At 37.4% G+C, this 22,131-nt stretch overlaps 2 protein-coding genes across 6 annotated transcripts in view; one reads left to right on the forward strand and one right to left on the reverse strand.

Annotated features, from left to right (window-relative positions):
- Positions 1–9,658, forward strand: part of MSL2 (male-specific lethal 2 homolog (Drosophila)) — a 31,819-nt gene extending 22,161 nt beyond the window's left edge. Inside the window, exon 2 of the mRNA XM_005675536.3 lies at positions 6,287–9,658. Within this exon, the coding sequence (XP_005675593.1) occupies positions 6,287–7,878 (1,592 nt within the window). The 3' untranslated portion in view covers positions 7,879–9,658. The remainder of the gene's footprint in view (positions 1–6,286) is intronic.
- Positions 11,069–22,131, reverse strand: part of PPP2R3A (protein phosphatase 2 regulatory subunit B''alpha) — a 242,842-nt gene continuing 231,779 nt past the window's right edge. For all 5 annotated transcript variants that reach the window (XM_018050892.1, XM_018050870.1, XM_013966138.2 and 2 more), the window contains one exon: positions 11,069–13,641. In XM_018050892.1, the coding sequence (XP_017906381.1) occupies positions 13,515–13,641 (127 nt within the window). In that variant the 3' untranslated portion in view covers positions 11,069–13,514. The remainder of the gene's footprint in view (positions 13,642–22,131) is intronic.

The following is a 22,131-nucleotide window of genomic DNA, read 5'->3' on the forward strand; positions in this document are numbered from 1 at the left end:
ATACCTTGCTTGCTTATACTAAGGAGTTGTGCCTATTCCTTGTACAGAGAAAGGGGCAAGCTGATTTGAGACCTAGTTGTATAGTTTGCTATATTTATTTTGGTGCTGTGGGCCTTTTTCTCAAACTTAGGCTGATTTGTTACTCTTGATGCTGGCAGTGGTTCTTGGTAGAGGTAGGGCATGGCAACAGATCTTAGCTTTGGTATATTAATATTGCAAAAGTAGTGATTTGAATGATCTATGTTAAATCTGTTTAATAAAAGGAACATTTTATGACTACCTCAAAAGCCATAAATATGTTTACTGAGAAAATACAACTTCTGAAATTTTTTTTTAATGCCAGAATTAAAGCCCTCTTCTAGGTTTTTAAAATGTTTTCCCTTAAGTTAAACCTAAATTTGGTTTACATTTTATTTATTACATTTATTCAAATAATTAATTTTGTTAGATGTGGTAATAACATTCTAATTACTTAAGGAAATGTACTTTGTAGTGATTTATACTGTTACATAGAGATGAGGCTTGCTGAAATTTGCTTTGAAATACTTAAAGATCAAAAGATGTAGATGAACCAAATGTGGTATAATCTAGATAATTATTGAATCTGTGTGATAGGTATTTGAAGGCCAATTTTACTACTCTCTGCCTTTGGAACTACTATAATAAAGAGTTTCACAAATTTAAAAGCATTAAAAAATTCTGGTATTGAATATCTTAGTAAATTACCTGCCAATAGTTATGTATTCTCAGAAATTCCCAGAAGGGCTATTATGGTAATCTAAAACAAAATCTTAAGTCTCAGATTGCAAATATCTTACTTGAGGATGGGAAAAGTTAAGGAGAGGGAGAGTAAAAAAGGAATTAGTTACTTTCATTACCGTGAGGAGTAAAAATGAAATTTAATCTTTATCATTTTTAGGGCCAGTGTAGCATCATTTAGTATTAGGGCACATGATATCATTTAGTTACAGGACAACTTACATTATGTAAAGGAACGTAATTCCTATGATATATTGCTGATGAGAATTCAGGTCAGTGCAGTGAGAAAACCTTTTGTCATGAACAATCAATTTTTAAGATCTGAAGATGTGTATTTTTGAGCAAGTCTTTTTGTGCATGAGTATGAAACTGGATGTAAGCTAAGCAAGTTAAACCTCTTCCCAAATACTTCCCAGTTTTTATGGTACAGTCTACCAGTAAGTGACACACTTCCTCTTAATGCAAATTGCCCCTCCATTTTACTTTCTAGGGCAAGATGTATTTTTACCATTTAAAAAGTGTTATTTGATATTTCTTAATTTTGCAGGGAGGAGTTTCCTTAGGGATATATAGTAAGTATATGGTTAACATTTGGTTCTAGGAAGCCCTTGAACTTTTTCTTCCTTCCTTGTAACATTGGAGCTGCCTTCCTTGTAAAGTGTAAAGAGAACCCTCTGGGAAGCTTTTGAGTATTAGGATACTTAACTGAGTGTGTGAAAGAAGTTTGCCAATAGGCATCTTCAGTAGTAGATTCAAATTTCAAATATCTTCGTTGAGGAATGGTTGGGCAATCCAACAGGTAATACGTGTCTACATGGCGGAAGTTCTTAAGAACTCAGTGGTGGTAGAATTATGAATTAATAAAGGATAGTTTTTGTGTTTTCTAGCCCGTTTTAAGTTCTCAGGATTAGGCATAGTCTAAAACCTCATCAAAGAACACAAACGATGTGTAGAGGGTAAGTCCTTTAAAGGTGATGGGTAACTCATGATTAACATGACTGGTGAAAAGAAAATCGATGATGGAATGAGGGCAAGAGATAATCCTTTCTTTTCACTTAGCTTGTACCATTTGCAAATCATTGTTGAGTTGCTAAGTTGTGTCCGACTCTTGTGACCTCATAGACTGTAGCATGCAGGCTTCTCTGTCCATGGATTTTTCAGGCAGGAATACTGAAGTGGGTTGCCATTTCCTTTTCCACGGGATCATTCCAACCCAGGGATTGAACCTGCATCTCCTGCATTAGCAGGTGGATTCTTTACCTCTGACCCACCAGGGGAGCCCTTAAAATGATACTCAAATTATGTCATTCTTCATTAGTTATATTATTCCTATAAAGTGAAACTTCTCATCTATGGTTTGGTTATTTAGTGTTTTAGCACGTATTTAGGTAAGTCAGGATAAACACTTGCTTCTTGCTGTTTGTTGTTACTGTTGTTTAACCCCCTTCTCTAGGGGATCTTCCCGACTCAGGGATCGAACCTGAGTCTCCTGTATTGCAGACGGATTCTTGTACTGTGGAGCCGCTGGGGAAGCTCTTTGTTTTTATTTACCAGTTTCCAAACTTAATGAGCAGGTTCACTAGCATCCTGAAACTGATTTTCTCCCTTTTTAAAAAAATGAACTCTAGAGATTTGAACTTTTTTAGGTGTGCTTTTATATTCCATTGCATTTATGCATGCTCAGATTTTCTCGTCTTTGGTCACTGGAAGTCTGTTCGGGTTTGCTCCTGAGTCTCTTTAAACATTATCCTGATCTTTGATAGTTTCCTTTTGAAATTCCTAGCATAAGGTAATCAAAATTTACCTCTTCTAATTTATGTCACAGATTTAGAAGCCAACATTTGCCCTGATCCCTTTGAACAGAAAGTTGTTTTTCAGCATCATTAGTTCATTGCTGCTGTGGTTGGTTCCTCTTTCCATGCCTTTTCAGTGTATAGTGCTAGGAAATATGTATGTCTGAGATAAAAACTTAAGTTCATATTGATAAATCCAATTGAAATTCAGGACTACCGAATTTTTAATTTTAACTTTCATATCTTACGACATTTTCCTCCTTCTTACTAAAAAAATCAGGATTTTCAAGGACGTCAACATTTACTTTATCCCACAATTAGACACTATCATTTTATGGTAACTATCAACACTACCAGCAACAAATATAATTTCTGAAAACAAAACAAGGATATAAGGATTAGAGTCAATTTTCTGTTTTAAAGTTTAATATTTGAAATGGTTAACTGAAATGGTTATACCATCAATTTGATAAATTACAGTTACTTGTTTTGCTTTTGATTTATAAGAGTTTCCTTTAAATTTATATAATTATGTAAAATATTTACATGATTTGCAAGTTAAAAGTTACAAAACAGTTTAAACCCAGAATGCTGCTGCTGCTAAGTCACTTCAGCAGGCTCCCCCGTAGACTAGTGCTATCCCAGGTCATTTCACTTTGTTCAGTCTCCCCTTCTCAAGAGGGTAACATATTTTATTTTTTACCTTTACGCTTTATCCTTTTACGTGTGTACACATCTCTCTCTATTCATATTTTCTATACTTTTCCTTAGATTAAGTCAAGGGTACCTTAAAGGATTCCTGCATTGGATGGAAAGCAGGTTGAACTCTGTAACTACAGAGGCCTTGCCTTAAGGTGTTTTTATTTATTTTTTAAAGTGCTGTTGCAGTCATCACCACGAAATGATGTTAGAACATTTTAATCACCCCAAAAGTTCCATTGAGCCTACTTAAAATTAACTTCTGCTTCTGCCCCTAGACCCGGGCAACCACTATTTCTGCTTTCCTGTCATTTCTAGACATTTTATATAATTGTTGTGCTTAGTTGCTCAGTCATGTCTGACTCTTTGCAACCCTTTGGACTGTAGCCCGCCAGGCTCCTCTGTCTGTGGGGTTTTCCAGGCACGAATACTGGAGTGGGTTACTATTTCCTTCTCCAGGGGAATCTTCCTGACCCGGGGATCGAAGCAGCATCTCTTGTGTCTCCTGCATTGCAGGCAGATTCTTTACCTTCTGAGCCATCAGGGGAGCCCTTTGGGTCTTCAGGGAAGCCATTATATAAATGGGATAATACAACAATGTATGCTTTTGCATCTGCCTTCTTTCACTTAACGTAATTTCTGAAGTTCATCATGATGTGGCATGTACCAATAGTTCTCATAAATGCTAAGCATTATTCTTTTGTATGAATATATCACATTTTGTTTTTTCTCTAGTTGTTGGACACTTGGATTGTTTTTGTCTATTATGAATAATGGGCTTTCCTGATAGCTCAGTTGGTAAAAAATCTGCCTGCGATGCAGGAGACCCCGGTTTGATTCCTGGGTCGGGAAGATCCCCTGGAGAAGGGATAGGTTACCCACTCCAGTATTCTTGGGCTTTCCTTGTGACTTAGCTGGTAAAGAATCTGCCTGCAGTGCGGGAGACCTGGGTTCAATCCTATTCACAAACATCTCTTTATATGGATGTATGTCATTTGTTTTTGAGTAGGCTCCTAGGAGTAAAATTGCTGCTTTATAAGTGTATGTTTAACTTTTAAAGAAACTACCACTGTTTCCCAGTGTGATTTATCATTTTATATTCTTACCATTGATACAGAAGGGTTCTGATTTCTCCACATTTTGGTCAACTCTTGATATTATCTGTCATTTTGAGTTTATCCATACTAGTAGGTGTATAGCAGTATGTCATAGTTTTAATAATATATTTGGCATATTTTTATATGCTTATTAAATATTCATGTTTTATTTAGTGAGATGTTTATTCAAATTTTGTTTGATTTTTAAATTGAATTGTCTTATTGATGTATATGAAGTTTTAAAAATATCATGTTATAAGTTCTTTATCAGATGTATGGTTTGCAAATATTTTTTTCTCATCAATCTGTGGATTATCTTCTTGTTTTCTTAATAGTGACTTCTGAAGCACAAGTATTTTTAGTTTTTGAATATGTGTTCAAAAACTGTTCACAGTTTTTCTTTTTATGCATTTGATGACACATCTGACACTGCCCAACCCAAAGTCACAGTTTTTTTTCCCTCCATTTTCTTCTGCTTCTGACGTTCAGCATAGATTTATGTCTGTGAACTACTTCTGAGTTAGTATTTGTGTCCTGAATGAACCCTCTTCCATCTTAGTGGCTTCCTATTCTAACAGGGTAAACACTGATGGAGCTGGGTGGTTGGGGAGCCCCAGAGCAGAACCCCACAGATCCCCACTGTCCTCACCTGAGATTTAGCAGGTTCACACATAAATGCTTCTCAGATGGTTTTATGTCTTTGGTTGTGAAAATGACTCTTTGTCAAAAATTTTCAGGTTTATAGTTGCTTTTAAGGGAGAGGGTTTGCTGATTTCACCATCTATAACCAGAAGTACCTTCTGTCTCAATCTTCAATTATATAATGTTTACGAGAAAACAAATGCTGCTTTGAGTTCATTATTATTTGTCCTGAATTGGAAACCAGTGAACACTTGTTTCTCTGGGGACTAAGGGTAGAGATAGGGACTGAATCTAGTTGTTTTCCCCTTTCTGATTCATTTTGTATAGGTCATTTATAATTTAGGAGTTATATCAAGTTGAGTAATCACTTTCACTCCCCCCCCCACTTTCACTTTTTTATTATATTGCTGTACTTGGGATACTTGACCATGGTCATTTTCTATTCTGACAGAAAATTTTGAGCCCAATATTAAATTCTTTTATTTTTTTAAGCTATATTTAAATGTAGTTCTTTTTTGTTGTTATTGTATTTTGATTGTCTGTAAAAGGATTTAGTAGCATTTCCTTTTTTTAAATAAATGAATATAGTTCTTTTTCATTGTAACTATATTCTAGTCATCTTTTTTCTAGTTTATGATTAGTATATACAGTAACATGGTTTGCAGTTATACTTTTTTCGTGAAGACACTTTTGTACTGAGTAGTAGTGAATACCCTCAAACAATGTCTGATGAGGCAAGGACTAACCTTTTTTTGGGGCCTTGTTTATCTATCCACAAGGCCTCAAAAAATTTCCAGGAAATGATTGGCTTGTCATTACCTAACTGAATCTTTCGGATAAAACAAAACATTCAGTTTAAGGAAGAGAAATGAGTAAGAATAAGAATAGGGATTAACTCTTGCTCTTATCTTTTTCCGTGTCTAGACAATTGTTGCAGTAGGTCCAGGTCCCAAGGGTTATAAGCCTGGTTTGTACTTTTAGTGACTGATCTCCACCTCTTTATAGCCTTTGGAGAAGAGAGAAAGAAAGTGAACCAGAATATACCATTTTGGGGGAGAAACAGACAGAGGAGGATTGTTTGAAATAAAGAAATGGGGAATGTAGCATGGAAATGAAGTGAGCTGTTGAGTATTTTTCTGTTTCCTGTAAGATATGCTTTTTGTATTGTTTTGTTATCTGGTCTGGTGAGTTAAATCCATTTTAATTTTAATAGATTACTTATAATCTCAACTTCAGTATATGAAATTATAAATTTATTTTACTAAAATTTTTGCTTTCCTCCTTTTTCCCTCTTAGGACATTTGCTACAAGATCCTATTGCACCCACCAACTCAACCTGCCAACACTATGTCTGCAAAAGTTGTAAAGGCAAGAAAATGATGATGAAACCTTCATGTAGCTGGTGCAAAGACTATGAGCAGTTTGAGGAAAACAAGCAGTTAAGCATCCTAGTGAACTGCTACAAAAAACTATGTGAATATATAACACAGACTGCATTGGCACGGGATATAATAGAAGCAGTCGACTGTTCTTCTGATATTTTGGCTTTGCTTAATGATGGATCCTTGTTTGGTGAGGAGACGGAAAAACCCTCAGATTCATCCTTTACTTTGTGTTTGACACATTCCCCCTTACCTTCAACCTCAGAACCCACAACTGATCCTCAAGCTAGTTTATCTCCAATATCTGAAAGTACCCTCAGCATTGCTATTGGCAGTTCTGTTATCAATGGTTTGCCTACTTACAATGGGCTTTCAATAGATAGATTTGGTATAAATATTCCTTCACCTGAACATTCAAATACGATTGATGTATGTAACACTGTTGACATAAAAACTGAAGATCTATCTGACAGTTTGCCACCTGTCTGTGACACGGTAGCCTCTGACTTATGTTCCACAGGCATTGATATTTGCAGTTTCAGTGAAGATATAAAACCTGGTGACTCTCTGTTATTGAGTGTTGAGGAAGTACTCCGCAGCTTAGAAACTGTTTCAAACACAGAAGTTTGTTGCCCTAATTTGCAGCCCAACTTGGAAGCCACTGTATCCAATGGACCGTTTCTGCAGCTTTCTTCCCAGTCTCTTAGCCATAATGTTTTTATGTCCACCAGTCCTGCACTTCATGGGTTATCGTGTACAGCAGCAACTCCGAAGGTAGCAAAACTGAATAGAAAACGATCCAGGTCAGAAAGCGACAGTGAGAAAGTTCAACCACTTCCAATTTCTACCATTATCCGAGGCCCGACATTGGGGGCATCTGCTCCTGTGACAGTGAAACGGGAGAGCAAAATTTCTCTTCAGCCTATAGCAACTGTTCCCAATGGAGGCACAACACCCAAAATCAGCAAAACTGTGCTTTTATCTACTAAAAGCATGAAAAAGAGTCATGAACATGGATCCAAGAAATCTCACTCTAAAACCAAGCCAGGTATTCTTAAAAAAGACAAAACAGTAAAGGAAAAGATTCCCAGTCATCATTTTATGCCAGGAAGTCCTACCAAGACTGTGTATAAAAAGCCCCAGGAAAAGAAAGGGTGTAAATGTGGGCGTGCTACTCAAAATCCAAGTGTTCTTACATGCCGCGGCCAACGCTGCCCTTGCTACTCTAACCGCAAAGCCTGCTTAGATTGTATATGTCGTGGCTGCCAAAACTCCTATATGGCCAATGGGGAGAAGAAGCTGGAGGCATTTGCTGTGCCAGAAAAGGCTTTGGAGCAGACCAGGCTCACTTTGGGCATTAATGTGACTAGCATTGCTGTGCGCAATGCTAGTACCAGCACCAGTGTAATTAATGTCACAGGGTCCCCAGTAACGACGTTTTTAGCTGCCAGTACACATGATGATAAAAGTTTGGATGAAGCTATAGACATGAGATTCGACTGTTAAATCAGTGGGTCTTTAAACCTACCTCTGGTAGGAAAATAGCTACAGTTTTACGGCAGCTATGGTTTTGTTGGTTTAACTTGCCGGAGCTCCTGCATATAGATCACTTGTATCAAGTGTTTTCATTGCTAAGTTATATGTGTTAGTGTCGGGGAAATAGTTTGCAGATAATGGAGGAGTAACCCTACAACTATATGTCCTTAGTTCTTACAGAACCTCATAGTTTGAGAACAAATGCTGATGCAACTGATTTATACAAAATGAACTTTGGCAAGGAAAATAACATTAACCTCATTGTTTATGGTCATGCTTTGTGCATAATCAAAGTTTATGATTAAATGTAAGGAAGTGGTATCTAGTCAGTCCATAAGGATTGTGCTCTTATTTTGTGGAAAAGTAGCCATTAGTTTGTTCAGGAGACTCAGTGCTACATTCAGATGCCATTGATGTTTCTCCTGTTGAAAAGCTGATGTGTCCAGCTCAACCTTTGTACTGACATAATACCATTTCTGATCATGAAAATTGGCTACTGGTGTATGTAGCAGTTTTTAAATCAGCAGTATTATGAAAGAAAATTTGCCCCTCATTAGAATGTTGAAAAAAATCTGTCTTTTAAAAGTGAACAAACTGAAATTCTGTCAGACTGTGGATATTTAGCCGTTCATGCCACAAAACTCTGCTGAGTTGAATCCCATTTTTAGTTAAGTCTGACTCATTTCTAGGGGAAAAACTCTAAATCTTTCCTTCACTTTGAGCAATGTTCTGATTAGATAAATGAAGTGGAGAAGAGTAGTTTTAATCTGAAGGTAATTGAATTTAGACTACACTATGTGACAGAATTTTAAAAAATTATACAAATGTTTTATTTAGAAATTGGGATTTACTTAAAATAATTTTGGAATAATGCTCCAAAACTTACTCAGATTTATGCATTATACCTATTGCCACTGGCCACTTCAAAGTGATTTTTTGTTTCCTCTAATAGTTTGCCGCAGACTTTAGATTGGAGATGCTTTTTCCTTTTTTTTTTTTTTTTTAATAGGGTGCTATTCGTTGTGGAGACTTCTTTATAGAGGCCTAATAAAAATGCCTTTTTATGAAGCCTGTTCATTTAGGTAGGTTTGAAGCTAGTTGGGTTTTCTTTAGAATACTCTTTTGCATGTAAAGCACAAACTATGTTTCAGTTTAAATCTTTGTCTTCCCTGTAATTTTATGGGGGAGATAAATGAGTCACAAACATTCTGTTGAAGGGAAATCTAGTCAGTTGCTTGAAAGAGCACACACAGCCCAAATAAAACAAGGACTGACTAGGTTGTAAAGAAATGACTTTATGATTTAAAAGAAGAGTTGCTGCTTTGACAGTGCTTATTTAAAGAAAAATACTGCTGGAAAAATTTCAGTTTCTACTACGTTCACCATCTTTTCTGAGATCTGACATATGCTGAAGTTATGTTTTGATTTGGCACACAGCATGTTCAATGATGGTTACTCACCTAGTACAAGACATGGAGAAGAAACCTTTGGACACAGAGCAGATGACACCTCCTTCTGTTTTGTAGTGTATCCTGGTGTCATTTTCTGTGAATGTGGTCAGGTAGAGTTGTTTTTGTTGTTGTTGGGCTTTTTTTTTTTTTTTTGTCTCTTTTGGTGGGGTGGGGGTGGGCTAAAGCCATAGGAAGAAAAATGTGATGTATGTGTCCAGTATGTACTATTTTGTTTTTGTTTTGCAAGAAGAGTTGAACTATTTTTGATAACAAGAGTAAATGGTGGAAAATGCTTCTTAGTTGTCTTGTCTTTATTTGCTTTCCAAGTTTTGGAATTTTATTTAATTCCTCTGAGTGTTAGCAGTGTCTTATGAAACATGTATTTGCCTAAAGTTTGTAACAGTTTTACGTTGGACGCAGATGCCCTGCTATATAAACTTGTAAATCTGTTTTTTATTCACTAATGATCACTGCAAAAATGACTAGAAATAATGAGATTGTACACATGGATGATTAGAATATATTTTGCAAATCTCCCAAACTTTCCTAATATTATGATCTTAAATATTCCTTGAGTACTTTATTGCTTCCCAAGTTTGATAATCTTAGTTTCGTGTTTTTTGATGCATGGGAGGTTGGCAATATAGACAAAGTGAAAATCATTAGTATGTGAGGGCCTTGATTGTTATGTAATATTGCCAATGATGAATTCAGGTTGTTTTTAGCACAAGTTTCTCTTTTTTATTCTGGTATTCTCACTGCCACACTTTTGGAAACCTGTATTACACCTTAAATCTATCAATAAATGTTAGTTTTCTAATTCTATGTTGTAGAATACTGAGGAATTTGGGATAGCATGCTTTGAATGGCCTGTATTATGTACATTTGGGGAAGAGTAATTAATTACTGTGCCTTGATTTTTATGTTGTTTTTCTTTATATAGTGAATTACTTTTAGGAATGCTGACCAATGGCTAATGATGGATAATTGAGAAATTATTACTGAAGTAACTGGATTTACTTCAATAGGATTTAAAACCATCAAAACAGTAACAGCATTTAATATGACTCATCTTCATTTGTTTTTTTTTTTATTTCCTTGTAATTACCATAAGTGATCCAGTAATCTTTCACCTTTAGGCAGCAGCAGTTTTACAGCTGACAGTTACAGACCTAATCTTTTTGATTAGTTTCCATAGGTCTACACCTTTAAACAGAGATGCAGTACAGTTCTAGGATACAGAATTTCTTCTGTATTTCTTAGTTTTCTCAAAACAATTTGATGGTGACTAAAGCAAAGTAAAAGTTTCATAACATGAAAAATGAAATTTTCCCTGTATTATAGGCAAAAAATATAAAATGTTTTAGAAAATACTAAGTTCACAGTTTAGAATTGGAATCTAAAGTGTGGATGGTATTTTTTTCTCCCTCTTTGTTAAAAAAAATTCAGGTATCCAAATAACAATTACTCATTCTTTAAACAATATATAAGGCTAAGTTCCCTTTGATCTTGTGAACTTCTCATTTCCAAACCCAAATTCCCATCCCCAGAGGAAATGACTTCTTAGTATGAGGTGTTATCTTTCCGTATCTTTCTTTATAAAGTTTTCCCAGAGGTTCAAAGAGTTACTTTCTTTGAAACTCAAGCTTGTTTATAATGCTGCTCTTTTCAAACATAAAAATGAGTTGCAAGTGTCATTAAAACCAAAAGTGTGTATTTGACAACTTTATTTAGTTTTGCAAAAAGGGAAAAACTTTAAATCATGCAGGCTTCTCCACCCAAACACACCATAACATTTCCAAAGTTGAGCAAATGACTTCTCTCATTTGATCAGTCTAAAGTTTTAGAAACACTTTGAACAGTACACAATGACATAGATAAGATGCAGGGAAAATACACATAATTTCATTAGTTTGATTACCATGGCAGTTAATGTTAAGCTCTGAAACACATATCTCATTGACTAGCTTTAAGGTCATACCTTCAATTTAACTTTTATCAAGGAATCTTGGATATTGTAACAACTTGAAATTTCCAGTTGGGCAATAATGATTATATTCTGCATGATCTTTACCAGAAAGTAAAATATATTCTATTTTAGTTCCTCAGAATTCACATTTCTTATATTTGATACTAAGGGGATTACAGTGAAACACATTCTTGTTTCTGAAAATGTGTTACTTTGGATGACCTAAATTAAAAGCGCTTAAGTGGAATGATACTGGTAGCTATACTTTTATAATAATTACAGGCTTTTGAAACCAAATATTGACCAAAATGAAAGCAAGATGACTTCAGTAAGGAGAAACAAGGTAAAGTACAGCCATGTAGTTAAAAAAAAAAAACAAAACAATCAGATGTGTGTTGAAAAACTGAATTTTTGCTGAGCCTTAGAAATAGTTAAGATCATTATGGCTAGTAAAACCTATAAACCATATCTGACTTCTAAAAACATTTACCATTTGAGTATTTTTATCTGAAAAAAATTTGTTTCCTTGTAAAGGCTGGATGGGGTAGATGGTAAATTTTATGTACTACAAAAATACTTTTAATCCTAGTTTCCAATGTGTTTAGATTATTGCATGTAGTATTTCCTAAACATTTAGTCACTTTTAAGGTTTTCTTTGTGAGCTATTAGAAACTAAGTTTTTTCTATAATAGTTAAATTGAACTTCAGTTCTGATCATGAAGGTAAAATAACAGGAAACTGGGAGGATACTGACAAAAGGATTGCTAAATCTGTTAATAACTCTACTAGTTGATGGTGCATTTCCTAGATTCTCCTTTTCTCTACTTTTTGCCAATGTTTGATTATTTCAAAAGTTTGGCCTTCATACCAGCAAGGGAACCAATGTGGGGTGGAAAGGGAGCTATTCTGATATTTAGGACTTGTGGTTAAAAAATCCAGGGAAAAACTTTAATGACTTTATACAGAGGTGGATATTAAAAAGTTTCTGGGAGGTTTCTTTTATACTAGCAGATATTTCCATCCTTTTTAATAGTTTATTTTCAATTTGTCTTCAACAATATTGTGAGATTTGACTGCCTTGTGGTTTGCTGAAAAGTACAGTATTCTGTAATAACCATGTCTACTCTCTAGTAAACATGAAGTTGCTTTCTTTTATGGGTACCATCTCTGTTTTCTCCCATTTTTGTGATAAATACTGAAGTGGATGCAGTATTTTGAATAAGTTATTTTTCAACATGAAGGACTAATGTTGAGATTGAGGCCTTTACTGTTAGCCTAGTCTAATATTCAGTGATGAATATGTCTAGTAAGAATTTTCATATATAATTATTTAAGCCTTCAAGTAGGCTTTCTGATACGAAGTACAGATGGGACACTAATTTTTAGGTTAATAAATCACTTAATAATTTGCTACAAATGTTAGATCAGTTAAAAGGAAACTTTTTCCTCCCAATTAGGAGTCATATTCTGTACTTGTCCTCAGTTAAGTTTTTCTTCAGGTTTTATATAAGGTCCACAGTCAGGATGGGGGAAGGGTTTAGAGCTTGCTAGCAAGGTTGGAAGGCCCAGTGGTTACAATACCTGAGGATGTAAAGTGACTAGCAGTTTGGCAGGTCATTGTGAAATTACATTAAGTTCAAGATCTTTGAACTCCAGTACACATACAATTAAAAGAAGTCTCTGAGATGTTTTGGCAGTGCTTTTATTACCAGGGCTAATTCAGTTCTGGAGGCCCTGACTGCTTTTTCAAGTTCCAGAATTTCTTGACTCAAGTTTTCTGCAAGTGAAGGTTTCTTCTGGGCTCCATAGGAGCCCTGATGGGCCTCAGGGATACTGGACAACAGAGGCAACTTCTGCTTTTGTGCAGAGAGCCGTGCTTGGCACTGTCCCCAAGAGATCCTTGGTACATTCAGGGTGAAGAGTGCTGATTTACAGACGTTGGAAGGTGATGTATATATCATTTGCTTCTGAGGAAAAGCTCTGTAGGAGGTTTGAGGCAAACTGGAGGAGTCTCCCAGATTGGGTATGTGTATCCAGAGCTATTGCTCAAAAACGTTAAAAAGTTCCTAGTGCAGATACACACTTGCAGAAATCAAAGCTTTTAAAATGCAATATGCAAACTAGAGCATCTCTTCACAAAAAAATTTTTTTTGAAAAACATCTCCCTTTCATGTAGACACTGGCAACTATTCTTCATCCACTGACTGAAGCTTTCCACATTTCTCTGAAAGGCTTGAGGTCACTATTTTATTGCCTTTGTTTACAATTTCAGAGGGAGAGGGAGGTTCTTCTGTTTCATAATCTTCAAAGGAGCTGAAAGAACAAAAATGAGTTACTGATTTTTTAAAAGTTTTAATGTTTGGGTAGAAGTCAGTATAGCAAACTACACTGAAGATCAGCTAGCAAAAGTACCTGGAGTTGCTAAGTGGCAGCTATAAACTGAAACACCCTGGAAGAAACCGTGCCCTGGAACAGAAAACACATTCTCCCTGTTCCTTCAAGCTCAAGTTTATGTTAGAATATGTTGAAATGTGCTGAATCAAGCTTTCCCTAGAGGCTTTGATGCGAATGAAAGCATTATGGATTGAGGGTATGAGGTCTGGAAAGTATGAGCTTTTACATGAATGCTTTCACTGAAATGGCTTTGATGCAGAGTGGGGAACTTTCTCAACTCTAATTGCTTTATAGCTTCCATGGCTTCTAAGAAATCTGTGTACATAGAGCTGATTAAAGCTTACTCCTGGATTTCGTTTCATTCTTTTGCAGAATTCCACAGCATTTTCCCTCTGTTCACTGCTCTTTAGAGTTCTATATCCTCCAGACTAACCCTCCTGGCTACTCCAGGCATGGATGACAAAATATTTTATCTCCTGGGAATGATGGGTGCTTCACCTGTGCAGAAATTTCTGGATATATAATTGTTTTGTCAAAAAGGTACCAATACTAGCTTATGACCAAAAAAAAAAAAAAAAAAACTAGGTTAGGACTACCCAATGGCACTTACTCATTGAGGGTAGAGAAGGTTACATTTTTGTTAAAAGCATATCTGATGTTTGGAAAACTTTGCTCTGAGTACCTGTTGATGATCCTGTCAGAAATCACTTACAACTGTCATTTTGCAAAAACTGTCCATACTTAATTTCTGTTTTCACTCAGCCATCTCCTAGAGGCTGCATTATATGATGAATAAGGAGGCAATAAGAGTAATTTTGCTTTAATGGAATTGAAGCAGGGTTGATGGAAGATCCTTCATTTCTGGGGGGAAACACTCAAGAGTTAATTCTACACATGCATCTACTTATTTCCCATCAGACTGAAAGACATTTTCTTCCTCTTTGTGATCTAATTTGCTGTTTGTGAGTGCTCTCTCAATGCAGATCTATGAATGAATTAAGAGTTAAGTCTGAGCTGAGACTATTCAATAGTCAATAAATATTTGAGCTTCTGTTGCTAAGCATGAGCCAAATGCTAGGTATACAATGGTGAAAGAGACTGACCAGCCCCTTCCTCATAGAGCTTACAGCCTAATGGAGACCATCTGGAATAGTGGTTAAGTGGTTTAGCTTTAGAGCATGGACTTTGGAGTCAGACTCCAAAGTTGAGTTCTAATCTTAGTTTGGTCACTTAATGCTACTTTGGCCATGTAACTTAACCCCTCTGCCATCAGCTTCCTCAACTAATAGTTCCTATCCCATTATACATGGGCCTTCCTGATAGCTCAGTTTGTAAAGAATCTGCCTGCAATGCAGGAGACCCCGGTTCGATTCCTGTGTTGGGGAGATCCGCTGGGGAAAGGATAGACTGCCCACTCCAGTATTCTTGGGCTTCCCTTGTGGCTTAGCTGGTAAAGAATCAGCCTGCAATGTGGGAGACCTGGGTTTGATCCCTGGATTGGGAAGATCCCCTGGAGAAAGGCATGGCAAGCCACTCCAGTATTCTGGTCTGGAGAATTTCATGGACTGAATAGTCATGGGGTCACAAGGAGTCAGACATGGCTGAGTGACTTCACTTCACTTCACCCCATTATAAGGGTTGAATAGAGATCAGGTGAGAGAGAAAATACCACATTCTAATGGTGGAGAAGTACTGGGGCTTACTGAAGCAGAATGGTGATACCTAATCCTATACTAGGGGACAGGGTTTTGTGTAATTTTTTTTTTTTTTTTAACAAAAGAGTTATGTGTGTTTTCCCATTGTAGCCTCATGTAGAAATGGAATTTTTAACTGGATTTGATTCAAGCCAGTAGCTAAATGTATTCCAATGCGTTGTGGGTTGGATGTAGTGGAATGTCACCTGCATTTCTTTTGTACTTTCAAGGCACCAAGAACAGTATTAACTGGGCAGGTCCCATTGGCATCTAGTGGATACAGACCAGGGATGTTGGTAAACATCCTACAACAGAATCACCTAGCTTAAAATATCAGTGCTGTTGAGAAATCCTGCTCTAACTTGCCCTTGTAGTGTCAGTGCATCCCAGGGTTCTGGACTGAGCTCTTCTCACTTTCTATTTCCCTGAGCAATCAGTCTGTCTGATGGCTTTATCTACACTTGTGGTTTCTAAATGTACATGTCCAGCCTCAGCCTCTTTCTAAGCCGAAGACTGCCATGTATCCACCTGTCTAGTATGTGGTTCTTCCCATGTGGTAGCGTATACAAACCGGGACTCATCCTACCTACAACCCTGGTTCTCCCTATTGTAGCAAACAGTACCATGATCTACCTACTCAAAGCCATAAATCTAATTACTTCAAGCTCCTCTTCCCTCCCCTCTTCAAATCCAGCGACTCTCCTATGACTTCCAATAATACCACATGGATACAGTCTTGGTTTGTCCTCTGCATTGCCACTAATTGAGTAAAGGATGTTACACTTTCTTGCTTGGATTACTGCAATAGTTTTCTAACAATTGGTCTTCCTGTTTTTGCTCCTATCACATACCCTTTGCTCTTGCCATACCAGACTGTTTACAGTGTCAGAATAGGTCTTGGGACCTAATGCCACAATAGATGTTTTTCAGGGGCCTGCAGTGCTCTTCCTCCTTGGTTAACTTGTGCTCATATTTTAATCAGATGTCATTTAAAAGGTTCTTGATTTCCAGTGCCTGAGCTTCCACCATCTCTTAGATGTCTGTAATGGCTTTCTTATTTGTCTCCTTGCCTCTGTTCTTGCACCTCCCCAACCTAGAAGAGTACTACCTTGCTTAACTTTTTTTCAATAGCTCCCCCAGGCCCTGCATGATCTGACCTTTGCTAATCTTTCCAGCTATGATTCCCTCTGTTTCTTACTATACTCCAGCTATAGTGGCTTTTTAAAATGTCCTCAGCACCATTTCCTGCCTCAGAGCCATTGCACACATTTACCCCTCTGCCTAGAATATTTCTCCTCCCTGCTTTTTGCATAACTTTGCTTCTCAATTTTTAGGTTCTCATCACCTTAGAAAATTCTTCCCTCAGCTCCCTAAGTTGCAAGCCTCTCTCTATTACTGGTCTACCCTTTTTATTTTTCATAATTATATAATTAAATGTGTCATGCCCACTCAAATGTGAAATGTCCATTTAGTAACACACTAATTTCCTTGGGTTATAGTATAGTGACTGACACTAGCTGCTTAAAATGTGCTGTTGAATGAAAAATAATGTCTTAGTGCCCTTTAAAATAATGTGTTGCGTTGTTGAGGAAGGCTGGAGTTAGTAAAATGGTGAGGGTTCAGAAGTCATCTTGAAGTCACCAAAGTCTTTATCTTGCTCTCCAGGAATTCTGAGGGAGAAAGAATGTTTACTGATTGTCTTCTAAATGACCACTTCCAGGCTTACTTGCAGGTCACTGGAATTCCTCGGGGCTCAAATGAAATTATTTTATGATGTATTCCCTGTTCATTTAATTGGCCATTTTAAATTGAGTAGAGGGGTCCGAGGATTAAAGAACTCATAGGGTTCACAAACAGTTCACAAAGAAACCCTAGGTATCAAATTGAGCACAGATTCTTTAATTGAGTAGTAACAGTATTAGCATAAGGGAAAATAATGGTTCATGTATTTTTTTTAACTTTATTTTGTATTGGGGTGTAGCCGATTATTGATGCTTTTGAATTGTGTTGGAGAAGACTTTTGAGTCCCTTGGACTGCAAGGAGATCAAACCAGTCAATCCTAAAGGAAATCAGTCCTGAATATCCACTGGAAGAACTGATGCTGAAACTGAAACTCCAATACTTTGGCCACCTGATGCGAAGAACTGACTCATTTGAAAAGACCCTGACGCTGGGAAAGATTGAAGGCGGGAGGAGAAGGGGATGACAGAGGATAAGATGGTTGGATGGCATCACTGACTCGATGGACATGAGTTTGAGTAAGCTCCAGGAATTGGTGATGGATAGGGAAGCCTGGTGTGCTGCAGTCCATGGGGTCTCAAAGAGTCTCACATGACAGAGAAACTGAACTGATAGCTGATTAACAATGTTGTGACAGTTTCAGGTAAACACAGGAGGAACTCAGCTATACATATGTGTGTATCTATTCTACCCCCAAACCCCCTCATCCATGATGCCACATAACACTGAGCAGAATTCTGTGTACAACAGGCCCTTTTTGGTTATACATTTTAAACATTGTGGTGTTTACAGGTTCATGTATTTTTGCTAGCAGTATGGTAGCCTTTAGAAACCCGTGTCCTTACATTTCCCCTTTTAGAAACTTGTGTCCCTAAGTAAGTTTCCCATTTCAGATGAGCAATTTCTGGGCAAATGTATTAAGGCTAGTTCTGCAGATTCCTGGGACGGAAGTATAATAAGCTGGAATGAACAGAAATAATGACTGGCACATATGTGGTCTGACAAAGGATTTGTATGCAATTTTAGGATGATGTCTGGGAGTTATGGTTTGATTCCAGTTTGGGGATTCTGACTTTATAGGGGCAAAGGGATAGAATATTCAATTCAGGGCTTGTCTGAGGAAATCTAAGCTACATGGTAGCTATAAGCATAGAATAAAATGTTAACTCTTTGTCAGGTATTTATATCAATACTATGTGGCAGGTGTTTATAGTCCTCTTAATTTGAAGTCTATATTGCTGTAGAAATAGGAGTAGATGAATTTTACCCTTATACTTTTAAGAACAGATATCCTAAGATATCCCTGGTGGCTCAGACGGTAAAGCATCTGCCTGCAGTGCGGGAGACCCGGGTTTGATACCTGGGTTGGGAAGATCCCCTGGAGAAGGGAACGGCTACCCACTCCAGTATTCTTGCCTGGAGAATCCCATGGACAGAGGAGCTTGATAGGCTATAGTCCATGGGGTCACAAAGAGTCGGACACAACTGAGCGACTTCACTCACTCATCCTAAGCCATTTACATAAAATGAATTACTGGAAATACTTTAGAAGTTGGATATTTGGTTCAAAGAATTACCTTATTGACCCATTCAATCACTAGAAAATCTTTTGCTTCAAATTTGTTAAAATTTCCTAATACGTACCATTTACTTTTCTACCTTAGAAAGTTGATCCTATTTATTTTTTGATGGCTGAGGATCTCTTGCAGTTCCAGGTCATGAGCCATCAGTAATTCTTATTTTGGCTGTAGATATTATAAAAATTTTGGATTAAATATATTCTAATTTTGAACAAAGGAAGGGACAGAGTTCAATTCATTTTTATTACCAGCCACAGTGCCTGGCATAAATTATATACCAGTGCATATCTACTGAAATAAAATTTATTTAATTTAAAAATTCTCTGGTCTTCTGACTAACCTTCTACAGTGTTATTTTCCAGTGCTAATTGAACTAAATGTATATCTCATATAAATAGTAATTCAATATATGTTTATATTTAACATAAAGGAGAAATTTACCTTTAGAAACATCCAGTGGAAAATAATTCTAAATTATCTAAATGTCTGAAGGTAGGGAATATGGATGTGTTCTTGCTTGAGAGAATACTCTGAAGCATTAAAAGTCATGTTTTTGAACACACTAGTAACATTAAGCATCAAAAAGAAATACACCAAAGTATACATAATGGTTATCTCTGGATGACTGAACTGAGGATGATTTTAATCTTTTTATATTTTCCAGTTTTTCTTCAGCAAAGCCTGTCTTTCTCTACTAATCAGATAAAGACTCAGAAAATTATGTTTAATCTAGGTTAATCAAATGTAAAGCTGTTGGTGAAGTACCAGAATATCCTGTAAGAATGTATTTTTAAGATAATGTAAAAGACTCAACTAAAAATCTGAAGTAATCAAGTTTTTGTCAGATTGGTAGAGAAGTTTGTTTCTAATTATTACAGGCCCCAGTTTCTCAAGATAGCAACATGGAGGACCCTTTAGCCTACTTTTCACAATTCTGCTGGCATTTTAAACTTTATTGCAAAAACCGTAAGAAAGTTAATTATAAATTAATTCGGTGTCATAACTTGTTATCTTCATGTATGTGACATGTTTAGTTGACCAGAGGTATGTAACTGTTACCCTGTTTCTGGCTTCCCCTGTGGCCTTGGCTGAATTTATACAAATGCTGCTGTATGCTCTTATGCTGTGTGCTAGATGGGGTAATTCACAGTGTTTGCAAATTCATACCTAAGGAGACCCTTGGCCCTCCTTCACCTCACTAAAATATGGGGTCATACTGCATTTCTCATTTTTTTCATTACTAGGTTGCTTACTGAAGGTATTACCCAAGCAACAGCCTTGAGTCAGGGGGTACAGGCACTTGGCCCAGAGGTGGCCTGTGATGTGAAATGGTAAAGCAGATAGAGAATTTCCAGTTGTTCCTGGAAGGTCAAGTTGTCTAGGCTTCTGCAGTTACCTCATAGTGAAGGTGGCTGCCAGATTAGTGCTACCTTCTGTGCCACTCAGTAAACATTTGCTGAGGCTCGCCTACTTCGCAAAGAGTTTGCCCAGTGCTGGGGCTACAGGATGAATGAAACAGGTGCTCTGCCTTAAAGGAGCCTGTCTTCCAGTGGAAACACAAACAGGTCCATTTCCCCCAGCATTTATACGCCAGATACTGTTAGAAATCTCTAATTCTCAGGCAACAGATGTTTACTGTGTGTCAACTGTGTGCCATGTTCTGGGAATGAAGGGGAAAGAGGCAGACAGTGGAATGCTAGTGTACTGCTGCTGCCAAGTCGCTGCAGTCGTGTCCGACTCAGTGTGACCCCACAGACGGGGCCCACCAGGCTCCCCCGTCCCTGGGATTCTCCAGGCAAGAACACTGGAGTGGGTTGCCACTTCCTTCTCCATGCTAATGTACTACCTGACTAAATTCTAGTTCAGAGAGGTTATGTAATGTGGCCACAATCACAGAAGTGGTAATAATAATTATTGTTTAGTCGCTCAGTCGTGTTGGACTCTTTTAAGACCCCATGGACTGTAGCCTGCCAGACTCCTATGTCCATGGGGTTTTCCAGGCAAAAATACTGGAGTGGTTGCCATTTCCTTCTCCAGGGGATCTTCCCCACCCAGGGATGGAACCCGTGTCTCCTGCACTGCAGACATTCTTTACTGTGGAGCCACTGGTGAAATCATGGTACTAATAATAGCCATTGTTTATTGATTACACGTTTCCCCAGTGGTTAAGAATCTGCCTGCAATGCTGGAGACTTGCAGGAGATGTTGATTTGATCCCTGGGAGTAGAAGATACCCTGAGAAATCCGATAGAGGAGCCTGGTGAGGGGTCGCAAACAAGAGGGACATAACAGAGAGACTAAATAACAACAACAAAATTGATTACATAGGTACTGTGCCTAAGAACATAATATATTATGTATGTTGTCTTACTTAAAACAGTCTGGTGTGGCAGGTGGTATCCTCATTGTATAGGGAATGCTGAGGCTTAGATGACTAGTAAGTGACAGCAAGGATTTGAACTTAACTAAATTGGTCTAACTCCAAATTCTGTGGTTTTAAGCATGATGTTATATTGTATAATATCTCTTCCTCTTTAGGGAGTAGTAGTAATAGCTACTCTTTGTCAGGTATTTATATCAATACTATGTGGCAGGTGTTTATAGAAATAAATTATCTTTGATTCTCACAATCACCTTGGAAGGTAGTTGAAACTGAGCCGCAGGGAGTCAGATAACCTGCCCAGCTGGTGAGTAAGAAGGCAGAATCAGATCTGTCTGGCTCTTTCCATGGTACTACCATTCTTCCTCCCTTTCTAATAGTTGATTCTGGTAATTTCTGTTTGACGAACTCACCCTGACTTACTTGTAATTCCTTTTGACATGAAGCCCAACATACCCTTGGAATTCTGTATCTGGCCTTGCTTTTGAACTATGTCAGTCAGTTATTAACAACTGTAAACAGGCCTTGTGGTGCCATTCCAGTGCTCACTCTACAGGCTGCGGCTGTTAAGGCTTCTCCTCTCCCCCTGAGACCTCATCACCCACATGGGCTCTGTGCAGGCCTTATCTTATCTCCCATAACATGAGAAGGGGGGTGTCTAGCAGAAGCCTCTCACATGCACTGGTCGAATTTCACTACAGCTGGTCTCTGCATCTCCTCTCGTGACCCCTCCTCACCTGTGTTTCTGTCTGCATCCCTTTTTCTCCTCTGTCTCCCCTCCACGCATACACTGGGACCTTCTTTGAGCACTCCACAGCTCAAAAAATTGTTTTAATTGACACATAATAATTCTCTTTAGCTGCCATCATTTTCTTGTCTCTTTAGACTAATAAACTTCTAAGTGTTTAGATCTGCTATCTCTCTTCTCCTTCCTCTAAAGCAGGTGACAAAACAGGACGTTATATCAAATTCCATTTTTGTAAAATTACTTATCTATTAATATTTGCAAAGAAG

The sequence above is a fragment of the Capra hircus genome, chromosome 1 (assembly GCF_001704415.2).
Source record: "Capra hircus breed San Clemente chromosome 1, ASM170441v1, whole genome shotgun sequence".
In the NCBI taxonomy this organism is placed as follows: Eukaryota; Metazoa; Chordata; class Mammalia; order Artiodactyla; family Bovidae; genus Capra; species Capra hircus.